Source organism: Hylaeus volcanicus, chromosome 1 (genome assembly GCF_026283585.1).
Source record: "Hylaeus volcanicus isolate JK05 chromosome 1, UHH_iyHylVolc1.0_haploid, whole genome shotgun sequence".
In the NCBI taxonomy this organism is placed as follows: domain Eukaryota; kingdom Metazoa; phylum Arthropoda; class Insecta; order Hymenoptera; family Colletidae; genus Hylaeus; species Hylaeus volcanicus.
The window spans coordinates 8,119,962-8,144,728 of NC_071976.1; the positions used below are offsets into that span (position 1 = coordinate 8,119,962).

Below are 24,767 nucleotides of genomic sequence, written 5' to 3' on the forward strand. Positions count from 1 at the left end.
TAATCGCCAGTAATGTTACAATTTTTGCGCGACTGGTGGAGTTAATAGATTTGTACAGTGAACGGCTCATATCTTGCGAAACAACAAGTAAAACGTCTTTTAGTGAAATCCGTCCAGAGTATGCAAAATATACACATTTGGATTGCTACATTGCAGACAGAAGATCATTAGACTTCGTTCACAAGAAAAATGTTGACGTACGATACAAATGTTCCACCGTGTCTGCTGTTGATTACTATGTTACCCGTGTTGACACGTGGAGAATGTTAATGGACCGGTTGCGCGTTTTTGAAGGGGGATTTCCTTTTCTTAAAAGAAATTGCAAGAATGATGGTAATTATGTACATGGTAAATCGTACGATAGAGTTACCTTCTGCACGTTCAGCTTGTTATTACGTCGGGAATCGGTCGTCGAGTTGCCTCTAATTTTATACGTCTGCAGAGAAACGTCAAGTAGATGACGACTAATTAAAAGCAATTAAGCTGTTGTCTAGTATGTTGTCGTTAGCGCGCGTCCCTTCGCGAAAGGGATGACGTGCAAAATGATAATTTGATTCAAAGAATACACGAGTGGATAAGAGAAATTCTATCGGTAACATCTGCTTGGACTGACACAGCTTTTGTAACGACTAATGACGTTTCTTGATCAGAACATAAAAATCTAAGGGTCTTTGGATTCCCTTTAATCTTGATCTTCATATTTCTTATAATGTTGGTTGATTGTGCTGAAAAAAATCAAGTGCATTTCTTACGAACGATGAGGACCTCTTATACTTAAATTTGGATTTTGTTCCCCGATAAGTATCGCAAATTTTCGGTTCGTGGCTTAAAATCGCGCGCAATTCGAGGCAGGGCGACTTGCTCTCCAGCAAATCGAATACGAAAATCCGTTCGTCTGGCCCTTCGCTGAATTCACCTGCGGGCCATAGCCGTTCGTTGAACTCCGCGAAGGTGGTGGAGGAGATGATCGAAGGTCCAGAAAAAAAGAGCAGGACGCAAAGGGCGGATGGTAGGAGCGGAGGCCGATGCGGACCGTGCCGTTTTACATATTTTAACGGTTCTTCGTGTACCCCTGTCCTCGCGAAACCTTCCGGTTTAACGACTTAAAAGTCCTCTTTCCTGAAATTCGATTACATTTGAAAATATGTAAGTTGTAATCCACCTTTGCCTACCAATCGATCAAAAAGCCTAAATTACTCCATTACTTACTTATTGGATAAATACTTATTCTGGAATTTATAATTGCTATTATTATCTAAGTGTATACTACTACAGTATAATACTAAGTGTCGCTGTATACGTTATACATGTTTATAAGGGTTAACCCATTCGCGTTCGTGCCAAGATGCGGCGAATATTATTTCGTTGCCCTAATACGCGTCAGTCTCTTTTATCGCAAATGAAACGAGATTCTGGGGAGAAATTGAAATATATTAAAAGACGCTTGGGAGGTAATTTAAGGGAGATAAAATATCCTTCACGGGAAATATGCACAAAAGATGCTTGAAATGTAATTTAAGAGAGGAAGATACATCTTTTAGGTGAAATGGACGCATAGAGGTACTTTAAATAAGGCAAAATTTCCTTTATGTGAAATAGATGCGACAAGAATGTTTGATAAGTAACTAGTTTCTTTATAAAGGATCTTTATTTGGTGTTTAAAGAATTTAGTGATATTTGTGTAGAAACTCAGTGAGGTTGTTATTGACTCGTCAGCTGAAAGTCTTAAAGTGTGCCTAGAAGAAAATTATATAAAATATACATTTTGATTACTATATGATTATATAATTGCCTACACATATATTATAATAATTATTATAATTGTATAGTATATAATGATTATTATTTAAACTATACTTTTGCGTTATCATGCTCTTTACACAGTTTTCATATTGTATAATTGTTTTCCTAGGCACAACCTACCCTAATTTCCAAATACACATTCGATAAAGTGATCTCTCACGCGTCAGCAGATTAAATCATGATCCACGGTCGAGGTTCGCCGCCTTCACCTTGGGTAAACACCAAATTTTTCACTCGTTCGTCTTAGTTGTCTTTGTTTACGAGTTTGAAGTCTCCCGAGCCATCCAAAGAGTTCTAACGTCAGAGCTCGGGTTTACTTTCGAAGTTCGCAAGTTTTGCCTCCTGGCTGATTTACTCTGTCGTTTCTCTTGTATTTGAATTTACATTTCCCGGAGAGTCTTCGATGTTTACCTCTTTGTTATCGGAAAACTGATTTATAGATATTCTAGATGTTCTCTCGCCGTTAGAATGATTCAATGATTTCCAATATTCCTTTCGATTAGAAAAATCGACTCATGCATCGTCGGTCGCGAAAAAACGCGTTAACGGATAAATTCGCCTCGCGGGATAATGATTCGCCCGTTTTAATTTCGCCTCGGAGCGATGCCAGTTCCGCTTGTACCAATCTCCATTCCGTTATTAGTAATATGCTCGTTAATAAACGCTGTGCGTGACTCGGTCCGTCGAGCAAGGCCACGGAATTTTCGCGTGATCCCCAATTTTCGTGGGCAAACGTTTCGTAAACGCGAATGGCCAAATATTAGGTTGTACCACATGAAATTGTTGATATTCGACCGGCTGAAGGTGAACCATGATTAACAAAGATAATAGTTGAAGTTTGAAAGAAGGACGGTAAAAAATGATTAATTACGGGGTTCCTTCAGCATCTGAATTATTAACCCTTTGACTGCGGGACGATTTTTGCTGAGAATTATAAGAGGCGTAGAGGTACGAATTTAAAATAAAAAACTTATAGGGATTCAGCTTATAGGGATTGATGTAAAAAAACCAAAACAAAGATAAAAGTTTAAAAGTTGAAAGATCTTTTTTCTGAGATCTCATGATGGTCTGATCTTGTTGCTTAAAGAGAAGAAAACAATAGTCGAAGAAGCAAATTTGAAAAAAAAATATCACCTTATAGAGAATGACAAAACGAAAGTTTGTTGAATGAAATCGGCTTAACGAGCTATAGTTGATATAATTCTAACATTTCCTGCGCGTCAGTTCCAGAACAAAACGCAGCGATTCTCACGCATAGCGCGACACGCGGAGTCAGATTTCGCACATCCTCAGCAACTGCAGTCGAGTTTGTTCGGCCTTGAAATAGATTCCATTTTGCACGTTTCACTCTTGTTCTAGATAAGCGACTGTCCTGGTGCGTGTCGAAAATTTCTGCCTCGATTGGACAAATATAGAGTATCTAAATAATGAAAGTATGAAACAACCACGTGGAGAACATAATTTCTTATGGAACACAATATTTCAATATAGGATTTGAGATGTACAGGTTTGAAAATCTATTTAGAACAGCATTTGTTTGAATAGTAATAATTAAACGAGTTATGAAAATATGTTAAAATAATTCTGTACTAATTTCTAGACTTGTACTTTTATTGTGCAATTTATACAAGATTCCTTGATACAAATGAAAAATATCACAGTAAGAGTTATTAAACTATAAGAATGTTTAAAACCATTTTCTACTTTTATCTAACGACCTAGCAAAAAAAGCAGGAAACAGTTATTACAAGAATTACATCAAAGTAAACGACTAACTCAATAACATACGTAATGTGAAAATTTAATATGTTTTTGCTCATATAATTAGCCAATATTCTCATAAAAAAAATTGCACGTTTTCTTTCACCAACATCCTGTTCCTCGAAGAACATTTTCCATAAGTCGGTTACATCAACCTTCCATTAAAGACGTCATAAAACTCGATACGCTGATCGATTTCATTTCTCAGCGATCATTTTTCATTAAAATACAGCCTCCCGATGATAACAAAAAGTAGAGGAAACTTCGATCGAACGGCTGACTCGTAAATAACGCGTTTAGAATCGTCCATTGCGTGTGCGCGGCGTCGCAGTTGTTTGCGTTCTAAAGTCGGCTTGAAACATGAAAATTATTGCATTTTACGAACGTACTCGATTAATTAAAATCTTGCCCGGCCGTAATCACGGGCGTTGGTAACTGCACAGTCGTTTACGCGTGCAGCAACCATGCTCGGCGCAGCTCGAGATCACGCGAAGCGTAACGCAGCCGACACCTCGTGCTTTTGCGTGCGATTTTCTTTCAAGCGCCACTCGCAGCACTCTTCGCCGCGGGCGGCTATCAGGAGATTTTTTTTTTTTTATTCCTCTGTTACCTTGGCATCTCCGACGGAAACTGTCCAATTAAAGCTCGCTTTTCCTCATTAGGCGCTCCTACAGCTGAAGAAATTCTCGCCCCGATGCGATTTCCCCGTCGCCGGTGAAAAATTGCTCATAGTTGCTGGAATAACCTGGTGATTTTGTTGCAAATCGTGAATTAAGTAAATTAAATTGGAAGAGCTGTAAGATGAAAACAATTACTTATGCTTGATGAGCATATAGAACTTTGGTGATATTTTCTGATAGATATTTGGTTCACTAATCGATCAACTTTAGACAATTTGTTCTGATTTGTTGCATGCATTGATTGCAAGCAAGACATTCTCTTTGAAACATATAAAATTACTTTCACGTTTTATTAAACAAGTAAATAGCGAAAGAAGCGATTTCAATAGTATCCATTAGGTACGAAAAGTTTTCCAAAAGGACCTCAGAATATTTTTTTCTAAATAAAACACAAATACCAATGGAATGCATCCAATTTTTTTTAATCAATTCTAGACAAGAGTATACAAAACAACAATTAAGCGCGAAAGATGAGTATCCACAAGCATCCCTTGACGCCAAGGAATAATTACACACATACACCACTCGATGTGAAGACTACTTCGGGATAATACCTGAAAGGGGTTCGCAAGAAAAATGTCGGAAAATCCTACCCCAGATTTTCTCCAAAATTCAACTTGAAGAGACATCGCGAGGAAGCACTAGGCGCGTCTACCCGATATTTAGTTTCCCAAGGACGTTCTCTCGAAACCAACAAAAGACTCCATCGAGGACTCCGAAAGTCGCGGAGAAGGACGTTTCCGCTTTCTCGATTTTCGATGTGGCAATTCCGTCCATGGGTCCCCACCGATACCTCTATCGCCGGAGACTCATTGTCAATGAAAGAGTCTCGACTGCAGCGGTCGGTGTTACGAGTCGGTGGGCTTGCTTAACGTCGCGAACAGAGAGGATCCTGGATGTAGAGGGAGAAAAAGAGAGAGACTTCTGCTTATATGGTCAGTGATTACGGAGGGGCCAAGGGCCCCAGGGCCTTGGGACCGCTATTCTTAGAAGATGGGTCCTTTCTCCTCTCTCTTTCTCTCTCTCTCGTTGCTTCCGTATCGGTGATGCTCCTCTCGCTCTCGTCCTCTCTTGCAAAGTCGCCCTCCCTTTCGCCCCCACCGCTCCTCGATTCCGAGTCTTTCGTCTTGTGTACGGCCCCTACAGCGATTCCTAATTACCTCTGCTCGCGTACGTCCGTCTCTGTTTCGCCCTTTGCCTCGTCGCCCCCTCGACTGCAACAACCGGGCATGCATAATGCATTTAAAGATCGCGTGATAGCGGCCGATTATGCGGTCGCGAGGGCCTCCTTTTCCGCGAAAGGCAGTCGCGAATTGGGTTCCTCGGATCGTAACTCGACGAGCAACAGGGGCGTGGTTGTGTCGAACGAAAGAAACGCGCGTCGGATAACGCGCATGAATGAAAACGATACTTTTCGTCGTGGCCCTGCGAAATTGATTGGAGATCACCGAGGTCGGCTGGGAATCGTTCGACTTTGAGACAGGATTTCGGCTTCAGGTTTCATGGATATTCGAGCACCTTTCACGTTTAATCGTAATCGCGGGCACTTCTAATTTGTACAAATTTGTTATATTCCATGCCGTTTGTGCTTTATTAAAAAACAGGACTGTAGAATACAGTTGATCTTTAAATATTCTGAAAGTAAATGAAAAAAAAATAATACTTACGCCAATGAGAATTTAGTGAACAGAAAACCTGATACTTACGCCAATGAATATTGTAGACTTCTTCTGGAAAATGTTTTATAATCGATTAACCCTGTTGAAATCTTCTTAAAATGTTCCTAAAAAAATGTTACAAAAGATCTAAAAATCCTAGGAAATTCTGCAGTGTTAACTGTTACAATCAAGATCGTTTGAAAATTTTGGTTATTCATTTACATTACAAACAGCACCACCTTTCAGTCACTATTATTAATCGAATCACTACTGCTATATTTTACTTATTTAAAAATGTTTCAATTTATAGTGTTACCTATCGGTGCTCCTACCTAGAATAAATAATAACAATAAATATCTCGCACTTGTATAACTGCTATAACGAGGAGGCTCCATCGCTAGGAATACAAGTAGAAGAGTCGTGATGAGAATCAGCCAGTTAGGGAGGATGACGAGTCGTTTCCACAGAGTCGTGGATCGTTCGTTCATAAACCACTGAGGAACATCGTGTAGAGGCGGTATTTAGAGGAAGATATTACTTAATAGTGGCTTAAGATTGCAGTCATCATTCGCAACGCGGATACTCCTTCCCTCCCAAACGACCCTTGTGAAATTACATACGGATCGTTTTCTAATTCTAAACGAGCCCAGGGTTTTCATTCTCCGTACAAAAACTCTCATCGTTGGAAGTTAATTTCAAACTTTGGAGGGTTCCATAATGTTCATATGTTGAATATAACACACATTTTAAACGGCAACGTTTGAATATATTTGTCCTTGGATGGCAGTTAAACCAAATTTAAATCTTTCAGTTCTGTTCGCTAAGAATTTTTATTTTTCTTTTTTTTTTTGCGGAATTACAAAATTCGTAGATAGGTTCTTTAATTTTATGTATCTTATTTATCATACGTATATAGATAAATTCAGTGGTTGCTTGGTGCAAAATCTTCCCAATCTTCTTAAAGATTTATTCTTATTAAAGGGATGTTTCGTCCATTGATATTTACGGTCCTGTCTGCAGCATATAAGACTAGCGAATATAAATAAATTCTTATTCCATTAGTATCTCCAGAAATTCTAAATTATTCCAAAATGTTATTTTAATCGAAATAATGTTCTAAATTATTTACTTTAGTTACTCTGTATACGACGTATGATACTAAAGAATTTATGGAACATTATAGTAACACATCTACGTCAGTATATCGCTACTGTATTTTGAACCAGAATTCCCAGAAAATTCCGAGAACAACACTGGTTTCTAAACATGTAAATGGTGGACATTTGTCAACGACGTTCGAGTTACCAACCTATTAATCCTCAGTTTCTTCCTCTTTCGCGATAGATTTCAACGATCCGTTATTATTTATGAATTCCCAAAAATTCGAAGAAATTTATGCTCTCGGGTCCGTGACGCGATAACGCGTGTTTTGACGTAATCTACGGACAATGCGTTAAAAGCCATCGGCGATAAATTCTCCAAGTCGTAGTCCTTGAACGTCGCGACACGTCCTTGCAAATTTGCGAATCACGTCGAGTATGGAAATTAGCTCAATTGGATAGTCGCCTCGAGGTTTCAGGAAAACATGAGACTGCGAGAGGTTCATGGTCATCGTCTACTTTTTCCTGGTCCTTTTGCGTGGTACTTTCGTGTCGTTTTTAATTTCCTCTGCATTCTGTGTGGCATGAGTAAGTGTTGGTAAGAGTTTTATTTATCACGTTATGGACTTCTGAAACAAGAGCAAGATAATCTTCCAGTAAAATGTTCCAGTGCAAGAAATAAGAAGTATTTGAACTGAAATAATTGATTTGAAAATATACCAACGCTTATAATAAAGAAACTTCTTGTTAAACGCAAACAAGAAAACAGAAAATTAGAAATTGACTAGTTTTTGTAGAACTACAAGTATAAGATTAGTGAAAATAAATAAATTCAAGTTCCGTTAATATCTTCAGAAATTCTGAATTATTTTACATATTATTTTAATTAAAATAATATTCTGAATTATTGTAAGATTGTAACATAATGTAGAAGTAACTAAAACACATTGATAGATATTATAGCATAATGCAATTTAACATTTTTCTAATCTCTCCAAAGATACTGGCACAAACTAAAATTATTTCAACTAAAACATGCCTGAATACAGAACGATGCCCACCGAATTACAAGCGAAATTATTCAAGTCCATTGACACGATTACGAAGCAATTAGTAACATTCAGGGCTCGCGATGCTCGATCGAGCGTTTATTTATGCGCACGACCGAAACCGTGACGTCAATTGTATCGCGGAAAATCGACGCCGACAGTTTCCGTTTTTCGTTTCTCTATTCGACGACGCGTATATCTTCGAGCTTCCAACGATAATGCATTTTGCGATTTTTTACCGGGCAAACGTCGAGCAACGGCTCCCTCCACGCCTGTCTCGCTCTTTCGCGCACGTTCTACCGTTCTCCTCTCTTCCTCTGAATTTCCAACAGGCTGGAAAATCTCGACGCGACCGCTGAGCCTCGAGAAATTGAATTTAGTGCGCCGCTGGTGAAATGGAATTCAATTATTAGTAATACAGTCGAGCCGCGATTGAAAAAGAATGATAGAACGTGGGAAAGAGAGAGAGAGAGCGTTCGGAGAAGGGTGGGAAGGAAAGGGATGAGAGATAATGGAAGCAGAGCGATGAATGCGACACGACGAAAATTCGTCGTGTAAAATTAATCGCGGGCTTAATTACAGGTTTTCCTCTAATTAGGACTGATAAATGATCTTACTCGAGAAAAATGCGGCGGAGAATTATTGTCTCGATATGAAATAGCCGGTCACGGATTTTCTTACAAAATTCCAGACCATTTGAGCCGAATCGATGGGGAATGGCTAAGCCGATTAACGTTCGGATTCGAGATTTCTCGAAGGGAAAAGCGAACGACGAGTCTTTTTTAATTATCTCGGACGGAAACCTCGGACCGCTGGTCATTAGCTGTCACTGATGAGGAAAGACGACATTAATTATATTTTTTTTTGTTTTCTGAAGGTAACTGGTATTTCAATTGATAAATTGATTTACTTGATGAAGTGTTGTAAAAAATAGATCCGGACAGAATTTGTGAATTCTGAATGGGAATCGAATATTTCTTAACTATAAATTAAATGTACATTTTACTATAAATTTTCGAAGATACCCTTCATCCCAGGATGTCGAAATGTAAATACCTCCTTAATTAATTACCTCCTCGCGCATCATCCGCACAATGAAACGAGCAGATTCGTCGACAGATGAAGGTACGGGATGTAAAGAAAGACGTTCTCAGAAGGCTGGAGAACGATCTAATCTGACGCAAAGCAAAGTTGATAATTAACAAGTCCCTCAACTGGCGTGTCGACAATGTCTGACGTTGGAAACAAAAGCAGCGCCTCGGTTGTTCCTGATCTTCCTACGCTGAACGAACTTCCGGGTGGTTTGTGGCTTGTTCGCCGTGGCAGCTTTGAACGCAGCCGGCTAGGCACTTTCGAGGCACCGTTAGAGCGTAAGAAACTCGAGACAGTTCGTTTGACGGTTCTACAAAAAGTTGTTAAACGATAGAGGCGCATCATCAACCGGCGAGGAACGAGACCGGAAAACAGAATCGGAGTAAATCTAAGTAGATGCCGCTGAGTAATGATGGAATCAGTCCAATGATATACTCATTAACGGAAGTAGCGCATTCGCGTCGAGTATATTCGATAACGGCATCTGGAAACCTGCTGTCAGAGGTATACCTTTATTTGTAAGGGAGAAAATGGTTCATTTGAACGATTCATCGATGAATGTTTTTTATGCTTTAATGAGCCTATGATTATCATTCGGCATCGTAAACGCCATTATTGCTGCCGCAGATGAAACTGATCGAAGGAACAGAGTGTTTGATGAATGGGATTCGATCCTGCTGTCTTTGGTACATGTCGACCAACTGCTTCTAGCGTTATACGTTGTGGTAATCTCGATGTGAGGATAAGAAAATATTTATTGTAAATATCTGAAGTGGAATTGTGTGTCATATTACTTATTTCTATAGGTGTTTTCAATTGACGTATTTTGCTTGGATGTTTTTAAAATTTACGAATAATTAAACTCGCTGATCTTCAGAGCGAAACTGAAACACAAGTTAGTAATACCTATCAGTTAGCTTAATAACATCCGAAGGTTAGGTTTGCTCTGAAAACCAATGAGGAATTTAATTAATATTAACCAAGCCAATAGTCTCCTCTAATTGGATTTCTTGGTCGTTCGATCAAATCGATATCGACAATATAAGTCGTAGTTACATATCTCTATTTAACACGTTCATTTTTCTAATTTGGGAGGTTAATTGGTGTTATATAGTGTGCGAAAAATGCGTGGCCTGAAAGAACGAAATACATGATTTAATCTAAAATTAAGCAAAATTTTAAACAACGATTTGCTTTATACACAGCAAGAATGAATATCGTACCTGTCTACTTATGCATTTATCACAAATATAAATATACAAAAATATACAAGGATGTGCACAAAACCATAGGTACATAAAATATAAAAAATAATATACGCATTTCAACATTTCCAAGACAATGTACACTTTAATTTATAGGTCGTTTCTTTATCTCTCTCTCTCTCTGCAAAGACAATATTTCATGCGACATTGGTGAGGGTTTATCAAAGGACTCGTCTGGTCACCGAATATCGTAAAGACCTTCACCAGAGGGCCGCAGCATGTCGAATCGCGGTTCGACAGTGGCTTCGTCCGAGTTTGCGTCCTCGTTCGTTGACCAGACCTCGTATACCCACCGTGTAATCACCGCAACGATAATAATGAAACCGCCGTAACCAAGACCTCCTCGTTGCGACGCGCACCTTCGAGTATCCGCGTTTGAAAAAGAGAGGAGGGGTGGGGGTGGGGGTGGGGAAGGTGACCGGGTAAAAAGGGAACCTGGTCGGTCCAGAGCTCCCCTGTCCGAGCCGGTCCTGGCACCAAACAATGCGTCTTGCTCGTTTGGTATTATTATAATAAATGGTTGCGTGTTACTTGTCTGTTGCAGAAAAGTTGCTGAACAGCGAGGGCCGCGAGCTGCGACGAGCTCTCTTCTCCCTCAAGCAGATCTTTCAGGTGAGTTTACAATTTGTGATAAACGGGTGAACATGAATGGGAGGATAAGAGGAATGTAATATAATATATGTGGATAGATAGATACATAGATAAGTAAATAGATAAGATAGATAATAGATGGATTGATAGATAAGTAGATAAGTAGATAGGTAGGTAGACAGATAGATATATAGATAGGTTGATAGGTAGATAGATACATATGTAGATAGATAGATAGAGAGGTAGATACATATATAGGCAAGTAGATTGATGGGAGGGTAGGTAGATAGATAGATAGATGGATCGATAGATAAACGTGCGGGCAGATGCATAGACAGACTTATAGATATCAGGTTAATTCATAATTAAGTCCCACTGCAGATAATAAATAATTAAGCTTTGGGGGAGCCCCCTGCAGGTAGCAATACTAATTTGCCTGCTAAAGGGTAACAAGTGATAATTAACATACGTAATGGTAAAATTGATTAAGATTTATTACGTAACAATATATTTGGAAATTAACTGTAAGTTAACAAACCCTATGAGTGAACCCCAAAGCTAAGATATAAGTAGATACATAGTGCTTACAACACGTGTAGAAGGTGATCCCAATCCTATGTCACTATCATAGATGATGGAAATAAAAATAAAAGAAATAAAGTATAAATATACACACGTATACAGTAAAATGATGCATAATGAATTGCAAATACAAAAACCATACATCCATGAAGTTGATATTGATAATAATAATTGGAAAAGATAATATAATGACATTACGAAGATAATAAAGATCGATAATAAGGGAAAAGTGCATACTGTAGAATCCATTGAAAGAATGCATGAATAAGTAATTTATTGCATGACTTGGTACAACGTCCCTAAGAACATTTACAGGGCTCCAAAGACCAGTAGACACGCAAACTTCATTCAAACAGTAGCAAAGAATTGTAAGCGCAAAAATCAAGAATGCAGATGAGATCGAAGAAGAAAAACGCGTACGCAACAAAAGCGTCGAGACTGAAAATAATAGTAATAAGGTGAAAGCATTCATAGTAAACTAGAGTGAGATGATAGATAGGTTGTGATAGACCGAGAGATAAAGGCGCGAAGAGAACGGTAGAATAGAGAGAAGCAAGCTTAAAGAACGGTATCCACTGTAGCTCGAGGATCAGAAAGAGAGAGAAACAGTGATAGGAGGAGGCAGGCAGAGGGGTTATTTTTACACGAAGCTACTCGCTCGACGAGTAAATATTTGCATGGCGGTTCGAGCGAGTGCATTTTCTTCTTCCTTTAGCCTCCCCCGTAACTTCTCTGGTACCTGCTGCTCGGTCCCTTTCTATCTTTCCTATCTCGATGACGGCGACCCTTTGTCTCGCAAATTCGTTATTCCTCGACGCGTGCACGTTGCATTCCAATAATTTTCACCTTCCATTGTACCTGACGGCTCGGTGTACGTACAACCATGATACACTACGTAATCTGGGAAAGATGTGTGTACTGGGTAAATTGAGACGGTGTTTTCATCGACGAAAGATATTCGTGATTATATATGCAAATCAGTGGTGAACTTTTCTATTTCTGGACTAAGTGTAATAAAGGAATGTTTTGTTAATTTAATTCAAATTTTAGATCGAACTTATTTTAAATTCCATGCAGTGAATAAAATATTTGTTCACATCATATATTTTGTGAATTTAATTCCAATTTTACGTGGTATCGAACTTAAACGTAAAGTTTCATTGGATGATATGTTTTCATAATTACAAACGTAAAGTTTCATTGGATGATATGTTTTCTACAATTGTTCTCAGCGCTGGTAAATAATATCAATATGTATCAATCGCCAAACTTTCCTTGTCAGTTTTGCTACGTTTACAGAATTACAATCGATCGACTGTACACCGTGTTTTCATGAATGTAATCCATTTCAGCTTTCCGTTTCTTCGCTCGTGAAACGAGAAGTAAACTCGCGCCGTGGAAGCGTATTTATTCGCGGCCGGGCTTCCCCGACTCTTTTTCTTCTCTACAATTAAATCACGCAATTAGCCGGGCGAGAAGAAATCCTTCCCCGTGGCGTTCGCTCGAAGTTGAAAACTCCACGGCGAAAGAAATCCCATTACACCGGAAGCCGTCGTTGCTCTTAAGTGATGGATGAGTTTATCGTAGAATTATATTAGTTCATCGTTCTCGATGTCCTGCTTGTTCTCAGATTACTAAAAAATAACGGTATCCCATTAACTTAATTAGCGTAATTAGTAGTGAAATGTATCTGCTCTGTAATGTAAGACTACTAGAGATATTGATTACTATAGTACTGCATAGTGAATACTAAATATCGCACAGCATATGTCGAATAACAAATAAAAAAAATTATACACATAATAGTAAGTATCATGCATTAAAATTGAATAATATTTATCAAAGATAACGACCGTGTTCGATTTTCATTTATTTGATTATTTACTTTCTGTCTAACTGAATACGTAGTCTATTTTAATTGTCTGACCACTAGTACGTATTTATTCAATTTTTTCGAACACATAGTCTTATTCTACTTTAAACGTTTGACCACGTGTAATCAGATAGTTTTTTTCTATTTTAAATGTGAACCAGATACGTTTTATGTTGTCTTATTCTACTTAAATTTGTCTGAACAGGTACGTTCCGGGCCGTCTCATTCTACTTACGCGGCTTTCGGGCGATTTAAGTGAAATAGGGTCGTGCCTGGTCAGACATTGTAAGTCCTAAAAGACAGTATGATAATATGCCCAGACAGATTGATATTCTCAGGAGTGATTCTATATTTTAGCAATACTTATTCGAGATTATGCACCTGGTCGAACGAGATAAGTAGAATAGGAACGTGGCTGATCAGACATTTACAGCACGACATTAACTGAAATAAAATAGATTCATAGTCTAGAGAGTAATATTATATTTCAGCAATACTAGTTTGACATTAATAATAATGAAAATATTGCTGTTATCGTTTATTAATTCGATTAGTAGATATTAGTTTCGGTAAAGGTATATCCCCCGAAAGTTTCATCGACAATTCAAGTATTTCATCCTCAAGAAGAGTATTCTCGCGTCCAAACTCGCAAGATAAGTTGCTCGTTTGAGGTCGCTGCATTACATTGGAAAGCAACGGGCACAAGTCCACCGAAAACAATCCTCGAATTCTTCCTCCAAGCGATACCTTATCGTTTCAATTATCAACGGGGCTAGCTGCGAAATTAATTACAAGCTCGATCCTGGGGCTTTCTTCGCGATTCGCCTGGTCCCCATCGAAATCTCTCTCCATCGTCGGCGGGATTTATCAGGGAATCGTCGCTGCAACGTTCAATTTCGTTTCTTAATCCGACGGGGAGCTAATCGGCTCAACATTGCTTGTTATAGTCTTGCGCAAACTTCCGCAGATTGGAAGCCAAGGCGGATACTATGGGCCTCTTACCATTGGTTCTCAAGTTTTCATTGGCTCCCAAATTGTGTTCATTTGCGTGTTACTTTACTTCAATAATTTTAGATGAAGGAAAGATGAGGTTTTATGGTTCCCTGTTCTTCAAGTTTTAACGGATCGAGGACATGTGTGCTTTGTTATTAAAATAACAATACTCCATTAGAAAATCACTACTGCTCTTAATTAAAGGAATAAAATTAAACAATATTATCGCCACCTAAATAATCACAGAAAATACAGTGTAAACCGTAAATTAAATATTCTGCGCATAAAAGCTCGAATTACATGTTCGATCTATAAAATCGAAAATAATAAGAATAAAATGTAATATTTGATTTTACAATGTATACCAATGGGGCAGAAAAACACACCTGGAAACGTTAACGAGGAAGAAACCGAGTGTTTTATTATTTTGCGCGAACAACGGGCTCCGAACTGGCGCGCGAACCCCGCGCTGGAAACGAGCGGGTTTAATCAAACTTGGTAGATTTTCCATTATGTCCGCGACTTCGCGTCTGGAGCGGCATAACTAATTCCATTTACCTCTTCCGGCCTCCGGCTGGCTTAGGTGGAAGCGTCGAGATAAATCGCGCGCCTCCGCGAGCTCCTCCGGGATCGGATATCAGCGGCACCGTTCATCCCGTTCCACCCATCTCCGTTTATTTCCAACTGAACGTCGCGTCAGGTGAACCGATGATCTCGGTAATCGGCTTTCCGCTTGTTTCTGCTGGACGCGACGCGTTTCGTTCTGAACGGTTCGAACGATAGACAAGCAACTCGACGTTATTCGTATGAGGCAAGAGGTCTAACGTCTAACAATGTGTATCGTATATCCTATAAATCAATTTTTAAAAAATATCAGCTTATGGGGGGTGATGAGACGAAACTTTTTCATATTTACAGTTCGTTCATAGAATGTTCAGTTTCGAAAATAAAAATTGAAAATTAAAAATTCGTTGCAAAAAGTGAATTTCAAGGAAAAAGGCCAATTTAAGTTTTTAATTTTTATTTTCGGAACTGAATGTTCTATAAATGAACTGTAAATATAACAAAAGTTTCGTCTTATTTCCCTGTAATATAATATTCATTAGTAAACACGACGTCGCGCGAGGGGATTATTCCATTATTTTTACCATTTCGCGTTTCGAGATGGCCGTAAATTTGGAAACGTCAAACCATCGATTAGGAGTCTCCTCTCACGGGCGAATAAATTATACGCGCGCGACCATGTATCAGGTATCTATTTCACAGCCGGAGCTGTTTACCATAAACTTTGGTTTTGCAGGAGGACAAGGACCTGGTGCACGAGTTTGTGCAAAATGACGGGCTTGCCTGCCTCATCAAGGTTGGCAGCGAGGCCGACCAGAATTACCAAAATTACATACTACGAGGTGAGTACCCTGACAATTTGTCGATAGATTGCAACATGTTTCGTGCGCAACGTTGCTTAGGCTGTTAATAACGAGTGGAAAACGTTCCGAAGGATGGCTCGAGCTTATGTTTTCGTCGGACATGAAATTCTACAAACCGCGTTCATAAATATTTACGAGAATAAAAAACGAAAGCTGTTGAAAATTGTTCACAGTCTGGTACCTGTTAGGTTTAATTATCACGACGCTGCTGGAATGTTAATACCATACATTACCCGTGACCGAGAATTTTTCATGGAAGATTTGTGTACGAGGTGTTACGTAGAATATGAGAATACGTTTAAGTGTAATCTTACAAGAGAAGTATTCAATTTTTAAATGGGATTTAGTCATATTGCAAGTGTTAGAAATTTTCGACATCCGCTGCCCTTATCAAGAGAGCGGATATGAATGATTCATAGAATATCGCGAAACTATTTACAAACAGTCAGATCGTGGATGAGATATGAAACGTTAATTGTAAATATCTCAGAGGGATCAGTTACGCTCGCTTGGTTTCCATAGAGAATTATCGAAACAAAACAGGTATGACTCAAAGAGGCTATCGAGAATGATCGTTTATATGGATTCTTTTTATTATCTTTGTGTGCTATGTATATATGTTAGATGAGAGCTGCATCTGTATTTATGCATTCTACAATATTTATTTGAATTCATATTATAAAGGGAATTTAAAAAAAAAAACAATGTACATTATTCTATCGCATTTCGATTTGTGTAATGAACGGCTCAAATGTTGAGTCCACGAAAGGACAACCAAGTTTAATCAACGAAACTGCAGTTGTCACCGCCATAGTGACACTTCATTTCAGCGTGATAGTCTAGCAAAAGCTACCATCGATTAACTGCCGTTAATTAACCGTCGACCGATCCTCTGAAGTCCATTCCAGGCGTTATCAGTTCCATTCTATCGGAATTAACCGCATCGCGGAGAATAAGCGCGACTGGCGTACAATCCCATAACAGGGAAGCGTACTCGGTCGAGTCGGTGCATTCGGTGCCTAGATTTCTCTCTGAACGCGAGGGCGTCGTATGTCTCCGACGCTCTCGTAAACACCGATAAGATAATACCATCGTAACGCGGCTAACAACACCTAACGAGCAGCGCATCAACGCCTTCGCCAAACCGAGCCAGCCTCAGACACCTCGTCCTCCCTTTTCCTCATCGCGTGCTGCCTATAGTAGCATTCAAGAATATTGGTCGAAAATTGATGTTGTTCAAGGACATTGTTTAGAAAAATGTAATCCATGAGTAGCCAGCGATCAGAGTTAATATCAGGTATGCTAGATCTAAATGTGATAGTATTGATGTGATAGTTATAAGTGATGGTTACAAATATTAGGTTGTCCCGAAAGTTTCTTTCGCGAGTTGCACTCAATTATTTTATGTGGTCGTATTTATATAAATAGACGATCTAATTTCATAGTGTATTCATAGTGTATTCATGTTGTAACAGTAATGGAGCAAAATGAATCGTGCACAATTCAGTAATGTAACATAAAACATCAAATATTGTGCATGTATTACTTATTAATAAAGCGAAAGAAACTTTTGGGACAACCTAATGTAATCACAGAGTAATCGCAGGCTAGGGTTATCAAGGACAATAAGGCCATTTATGGTGTTAAAAAAATAGGAAGTAAATGTAAAAATAAAAGGAAAATTTAAAAAGGTTTCATTGGTAGTAATAGGACCATACTTCTGTAGGTTTAAATACACTTATGTATCATATTAAACATCTACACCTCTTATGTATTCTTGAATTTTATTGGAAACAGCATAGAACTCTTTTCTTAACTCAGGAAACTAAGGAATACAGCAAGGGAAATCAAATATGGTGTCGTTTACTGGAGAAGTAACTCAGCCTGGACAATATTCTTGAATCTCACTGTAGTCCAGGGTGTTTATTGCATCCTGTATGACTAGCACAGCTAGAAGGCAAGGTCTGTTAAAGTTACATAGTCTGCACCTAAGGCAGAATCTATTAGAATATCTACGCCTAATAAGCTACTTCGAAAGATATAATTCTTAAGATAGACTTATCAAAGATCCAGGATGAACGTCGGAAAATTCTTTGTTTCGTGGTCGAATGAGTTCCTTATAAGCTTCCTATACGCGATTCTTACAGTAAAAATTGTATTTTGCTCAAAACAACGTCATAAATCGTTGCCTCATTCTTATTGGAGTATGGACTAGTAAATTCTACAGGAAACACTGACAAACTCAATTCTGCACATTAAATGAAACCTCAAACCAGACCTTGATCCTTCAGATAAACATTGTACTTTGCTCAAAACATTCCCAAAACTCTTTCCCACCCCCACCAAACTAAATAAACCTGTAAAAGGAAATAAATCGTGCTGTTCTCACCTCTGAGGAATCCCCATTCGACCGATATATCTGAATCCAGCTATACCTCGGCGTCGCCAGCGTGCTGTAACGCGCATTTTCCATAATACGCGTCCTGGCTGATGGAAGATACACCTCCTTAGCACGCTCGCGGAACTGCGTCGTTAACGCACGCTGTTTACAAAAGCAGCACACGTAATCGCGCGGCAACGGCGACGGCTCTGTTGGCGAAACCGCGATGCGTTGCAGATTATGAATACACCCTTTGATCGCGTTTCGAGTGCCCCGCCTCGACGCAGGCCGTTCGAGTGCTCCGTAAACCTCCCCCGGGCGAACAACGCGCGCAAGAAGGCCAATTCCGCGTCGGGCCACGGCCAGTTGCGGCGCAGCCCACTTGTGGCTCGGCTCTGTTCTCTTTACGGCTCCGATAACGAAGAGAGCCTGGCCTCTCGTCTTCGATCTCGCGAGACTTGGAGTGCATTGTATACCGAACGGGTCCTCGGGGACCTCGAGAGACCGAGAGATCCCGAAACTCCTACGCCAACTCTGGAAAGGAACCGATCCGGGGAGGCGGAGGCGATACGGATTCTTTCCGTCGCGAAATTGGGCTCCTGTTTCTGTTTTATTGGAGGAACTTTGATCGTTCGATGCTGGAGGCACTCGAACACTTGATGTTCTTGCGAGACAGGAGATGAACTTGGAATAGGTTGAGGCTTTGTTTGCTGGCTCATTTGGATACGAGCACAAAGGCAATGACTAAAACGACTCAAATTTTCGTTAGTTTCTAAACTGTAATCGTTTGTTTGGTATTTAATTTCAAAAATTTCGCTGAAAGAAAATATAAGGTTTCATGGTTCTTTGTTTTTCAAGTTTTAATAGATTGAGGACATGCGTGCTTTTTTAATAATATAACAGTCAGTTACATTTTGTAACGATGCTTTTTGGAAGAGAAGTAATCTCAACTTTAAACTTACCGTGTTGTGGGTTCGAAGATTTCCTTTTTCTTGGACATTCTAGGATTAACTGTCTAATTTAGGGGAGTTCATTGTGCGTTCCTTATCTCTCGGTAAACAGGAAATTTATTGCGAGCAGGCTCGAACGGGCATCCAACCTTATAATACGTCGAGATGGAGACCGTGTCGACGTTTTAGTGTGTCAGGGTTGGTTGATTACAACGACGTTTCCCTTGGTATTGGCTCATTAAAGTGCCGACGCTCCAACAGTTTCGGCTCGCTGGGAATGTTCCAGTGGTAACTTTGATAAGACGTTACCTTAACTCAAGCGAAACCAACGGATTGCTGACTCTCCGCGTAGAATGGAATCCCATCTCATCCAATTGTGAGACTGCGGATCAGCTTTTCCAAAGAGCCTCGCCACTTCTGTTTTCTATCAAAGTCTCGAGGAGTTACCCAAGAAACGTAGAATTTGGAAGATTCGCTGGCTAAACCTTGTGCAAAATTGCTTCTGCTCTTTCTAACCTTGGAGACTGCATATCATAATTCAGTTATGGAAAATGTATTCCTGGATCGCTCCACGAAGAATGAAAATGATGTCTGGTTGATTATTCGAGACACTGTGGGAAGGAAAGGAGGATCCTGTTCTGCTTTTAACTATGGAAATGTATTTCTGTGTTGCTTTGGGAATTGTTAAAATTATGTCCAGTTTGGTATTCAGGACACTTAGCAAAAATTTAAGGATTAAATTTAAATTAAATCTCCAATTTAAATTTACGTAGGGATTTAAAAAAATTAGGAATTTAATTTAAATTTAAATTAGGGAAAAATTGATTGCCTCACTTTTAGAAACGAGAGTATACTTCAGGATTAATTAACGATACGTCTATATTTGATTATGAAAGACCCTATGTGATGAAAGTGAAAATATATTCTATAATTAAATTACCCCTACCTCAACCTTTTAGTGTAGTTCTACCATATCAGACTTGAAACAGCAGAGTTATTATTCAATATAACAAACCCCAGTAAACAGATCTTTCATTTAGTCAATTATTTTTGAAACAAAAATTGTCGAATATAGATTTTTACGAAGGTGTACCTTTTCCTCTTAATCATATGAAATGACAGAGAATTGATAACCTAGTAACTTTCCGTGTCAATCCAAGAAGAAACAAATGAAACATATCTCAGTAGCGTTTCTATGAAAAGAAGCAGCAAGGTGTTAAGGTACCGGTTCGTTTACTTTAATTTTCTTCGCTTTTCGTGCATCGATCGACGTCGCCTGGTTCGGCGAGAAGCCGCAAAAATCGCTACGTAATCCGAATTTCGAGACGAAACGGTGGCAGCATAAAACACCTGTCCAACTGAAACGGCTATCCCGACTCTCTTGTGCACGATTAAGCACGATATCGCTGAGGAGACAGCTTGGCAACGCGTGGTGCTCGATTTTGCGACGAACTTGACACCAAAACTAACGGCCTCTTAGAAACGCGACTCGTTCGAAATTATGTCACATCCTCGAGCCGTGCTAAACTCCCTGAAAAACAACGCATTGAAGAAATTTTCTGCTAAAAAATCCCCTGAATCTCTCGATTACAGCGTGAACGACATTCGGATGATCGAGTTACAACGAAAGATACGAATGAAGTTTCAAATGTAAGGGTAGACACATTTAATTCTTAATTTTCAGTGGAGTTACTCGGTGTTGCGTGTTTCGTCTAATGCTTGTGTTATTTTAAATATTCTGTTTCAATTGTGGTCGAGGACGAACAGATTTGTCATGCAGCTGAGCTGTAGGTATCCAATTCAAGTACTGGCTTAGATACAAACAGGCCGTCGTAGTAACAATTTATTTTCAGTCCAGTAACAATAGAGAAATTCTGAGAATCAAGTGTAGTTAGGAAAAATGGATAAGAAATCCTTGTAAATTTTTCCTGTTGCTTCCGTCCTCGCATTCGAAATATAAAATACTATCATCAAGGTCACCAAAATACCAAATGGCCCTTCCCCGATCCTATTTCACTGTCTCACCATCTACTTCTCCATCTCTTCTCTTTGTCCACTGCATTTGGGAGACAATAGCGAACCGTGATCTTCACTTCCTAGGAAGGGAGGTTCTCAAGCATAAGAGAGCAGAGAATTAGAAGAGCACACGCCGTTTATGGAATTTATCAAAGGAAATGCCAAGCTTTGTTGGGATGCATAACTCCTCCCTGCGATAACGCGTAGAATTTCGCGAGGAGGAACACAAAGGTGGGAAAATTTGCGCGCGTTGTAACGCTCCGCGATCGTCGCTTTGAATCATGCTCGCTGGATGCATTTTCCCGCGGCCGCGGAGCCATGTAAATCAGAGGACACGTTCGGGGCGCGCATTCTGCGCGGAATAACCCGCGAATGGGAATTCGCCCGATTGATCGGTGCGATGAACGTAAAATCCTGACGACTCCGCGCGACATTTGCATATTTGCAGCAGCGTAAAACTCGCGGTATCGATCCCACGCGCGATTCTAGGAAAGAGTTGATTTACCGGCCTTCGAACTTGGAGGAATGAGATTTTCGAAATACGCGACACGGAAAAATGCAATTATTGAATTTTTCGAACAAAGGAATGAAGTGAATTTTCATTTTATGTTATAGACCCCTGTTGGCTCACGGGGTGCATTATTAAACATTGTGATTTAGTTTTGTTATGGTATTCGTTACAGGTATTGATTTTATTCTATTTTTTTTTTTTTTTTGTAAATGTGTACGCGAAGGTATTACTGTTTAAGTATTTTATGTCGAGACAATTATTTTCACAAACATACACATATTTATACATACAAACGTCATGCATACAAACTTCCTGATTGACAAAATGAGTGGAGTAATATTCAATAATAACATGCTACTATGTACATATGTATAATATAATGATGAAACTTCAATATTAGTTTGAATTTTCATTCAGCCCAAACAACATAATTTTACAAAAACTATTTTGTTTTGTAGCGAATATGCATGTTGAAATCTTTTATTCGATTTGAGAAACGAAGGAGGGTCTGAAAGTCGGCGCTGCAATTCCGCGGAAACCGAGTTTCCGGGACGCATACGGATTATGACTCTAAATCACAGGGAAAAACGTTTTCTGTGCCGTTGGACACAATGTCGTCGGAGTTTCTACTGTTTTTCCCCACCTTCTGCTGTTCCCCCAGCTTTTTTCATTTTCGTCTTTTATTTTTTCCCGTTGAAAAGGCAAAAAAAAAAGAAAAATATAGTAACACGAGAGTGCTTCCCGTGGCATCGCGAGGCCGTCGGTGGATTTTTCGCGCGGAAAAATTATGGCTGCTCTTCCGGCACAGCCTCGTTCGTCCCGCGTTAATCTGCGATCGCCTTGGAAAACCTGCGATTGCGCAGGTGCATTTGGCGATTATGCGTGCGGACTTCGATTAATTCTTTGTATCGATACATCCAGAACACGTGTGACATGCTAGAAATTAAATAGTAGTTTTGAAAGCACCAAGGCGATCAATTTTACCCACACACATCGAACAAAAGAACAAAACTATATTTACAAAGCTACAGAAAAATATATTTTGAAATCTCAAACGTGTACAGCGATTACAGGGTATTACATTGAAAAATAATAACGTGTTTAGGTGTGCAAGATTTTTCTTTCCTGGTCACATCCGAGAATTTATCGAAACACCCTCGTAATATCGCGACAGTACGGAGCCCCGATAGTCGATTTCGTTCTGTGCGATCTATACTCTCGTATGCTTCTAATTAGATTTTGTGGGGTAACTTATGGCCAGTGTAATGATAACGGGCCGGCTAATGCCTGCAACCGTGGCGTGCTTAAATCGCTTTACAATTATTGTCATTACCGGTGCAATTGTGCCGATGACGCAGTGCTACGATTGCGACGTCGATGCCTGAAACGTAATGTTCGATTGGAGCAGTGTTTCTCAAATTAAATCGACGGTTTCACGATAATCCTAAAAAAATACTAGAGGTGTCGATAGCAGATGTAGACATCAATGTAAATATCACTAACAAGAACTAAGTAGACAGATAGATAGGTAGACAATTTATTCCTTGTAATTTTTACATAAGGAAGAGCTTTCGCTTACGTCACATCATTTATACATCATAAAAGAAAAAAGAAAAATACATATATTAGACGCCTCTGATCGGTTACTAAACTTATTAATAAATATTTGCAATTTCGATTGACATATCGCGATTAAAAGCATTGATATGGAATACGTAGTGGTTGAAAGTAATTAAGGAAACGCGTGTCGGTAATAAATGCGTTCGAGAAGTGTTCTAGGCAGTTCGAGTACAGATTCCATTCGATCCAATTGGAAGCTATCGGAGTGCTTTTCGGCGACGTCGGGAGTTTCGACTGTGCGATCGAAAGTTGTACCTTACGAAAGCCGCGAGTGGAGTTTGCCAATTCCTCAAGGAGTAATGTAATTAATTAATTTAAACGACTCGCGAGTAGTTCTCTTAACTTCTTCTGGCTTGTAATTCGTTGTAATGTAGATACACGGACTTTAGCAGTGTTTATTTAAAATATAATTATTATCGCGTTTGAATAATTGATTTCTGTTCAAGTATTTGTTAAATATAAGTAAAGTTACATAAATATACCCTTAATGATCTAGAAATTTAACAAAATACGCGTAACAAATAATGTACTCGCGCAGAGAAAAGAGTGAAGGAAATCAGTTTAATCCAGAAAGAAGTAACGAAGGCAAAAAGTATTATACTTATTCCAAAACAAAAAAAAGGAAAAGAACAGAAACCTAACAGTGAAAAATCTCTGTTAATTTGTACATGGGAAAATAAAGGAAATCGTACAAACCCAAGAATAAATAATAACGGAGGCAAAGAATATTATTATACAAGGGAAAAGAAGAGGACAGAAATATTTTAAGATCCTTAATTTAATATTCAACACCTGTAAAAAATTTCTTCCTTCCCGCATTTTTCGATCCACTGTGTTCCGCTTGAGAACCACCGTTCCAAATGATGTTCGATATGGTTTCGGGTTAACGTTGGCTTGATATTCGACACGCCATGCATACAAATGCCCATTACAGATCGCGGCTTTATCTTTTTATCCATTAACGCGCCCTCTCCCCCCCCCCCCCCCCCAGTGTTGCATTAGCCGCGACCTATTTTTCTCGGTCGGAAACGGTTTTAGATGAATCGTATTATAAGCCGCGATATAAATTCGCGCGCAGGAAGACATTCGAGGAATACGCGGCACCATGCAAATTGCTAAATTTACGCGCTGGTGTTGTTACGTTAAATCACCACCCGCGCGGTACCAGTGGCGACTGCTAAACTCATTATGCCGTGTAATGTTTATCATCAGCATAATAACCGCGTTAACATTCACCCTTCTTTCTTTTTCCCATTGGCCGCGCGACGATAAATTTCCGCCCAGACGAGAACGCTCCAAGATAGCCCTGCGTTCAGCGATTACGCTCGAGAATTCTCGAGCTTTTTTAAAGGATCACCATCCCCGTTTCCCTGGAAAATTATTTTCGATGTATCAGCGTTACCTATTCTACGAAG

The 24,767-nt window shown here is 39.3% G+C and overlaps 1 protein-coding gene across 3 annotated transcripts in view; it reads left to right on the top strand.

Annotated features, from left to right (window-relative positions):
• The window catches only part of LOC128881576 (FH1/FH2 domain-containing protein 3), a 258,099-nt gene that overhangs the window by 176,481 nt on the left and 56,851 nt on the right, over nucleotides 1–24,767 (top strand). For all 3 annotated transcript variants that reach the window (XM_054132795.1, XM_054132786.1, XM_054132778.1), the window contains 2 exons: nucleotides 10,954–11,021; nucleotides 15,749–15,854. In XM_054132795.1, coding sequence (XP_053988770.1) covers nucleotides 10,954–11,021; nucleotides 15,749–15,854 — 174 coding nt within the window. The remainder of the gene's footprint in view (nucleotides 1–10,953; nucleotides 11,022–15,748; nucleotides 15,855–24,767) is intronic.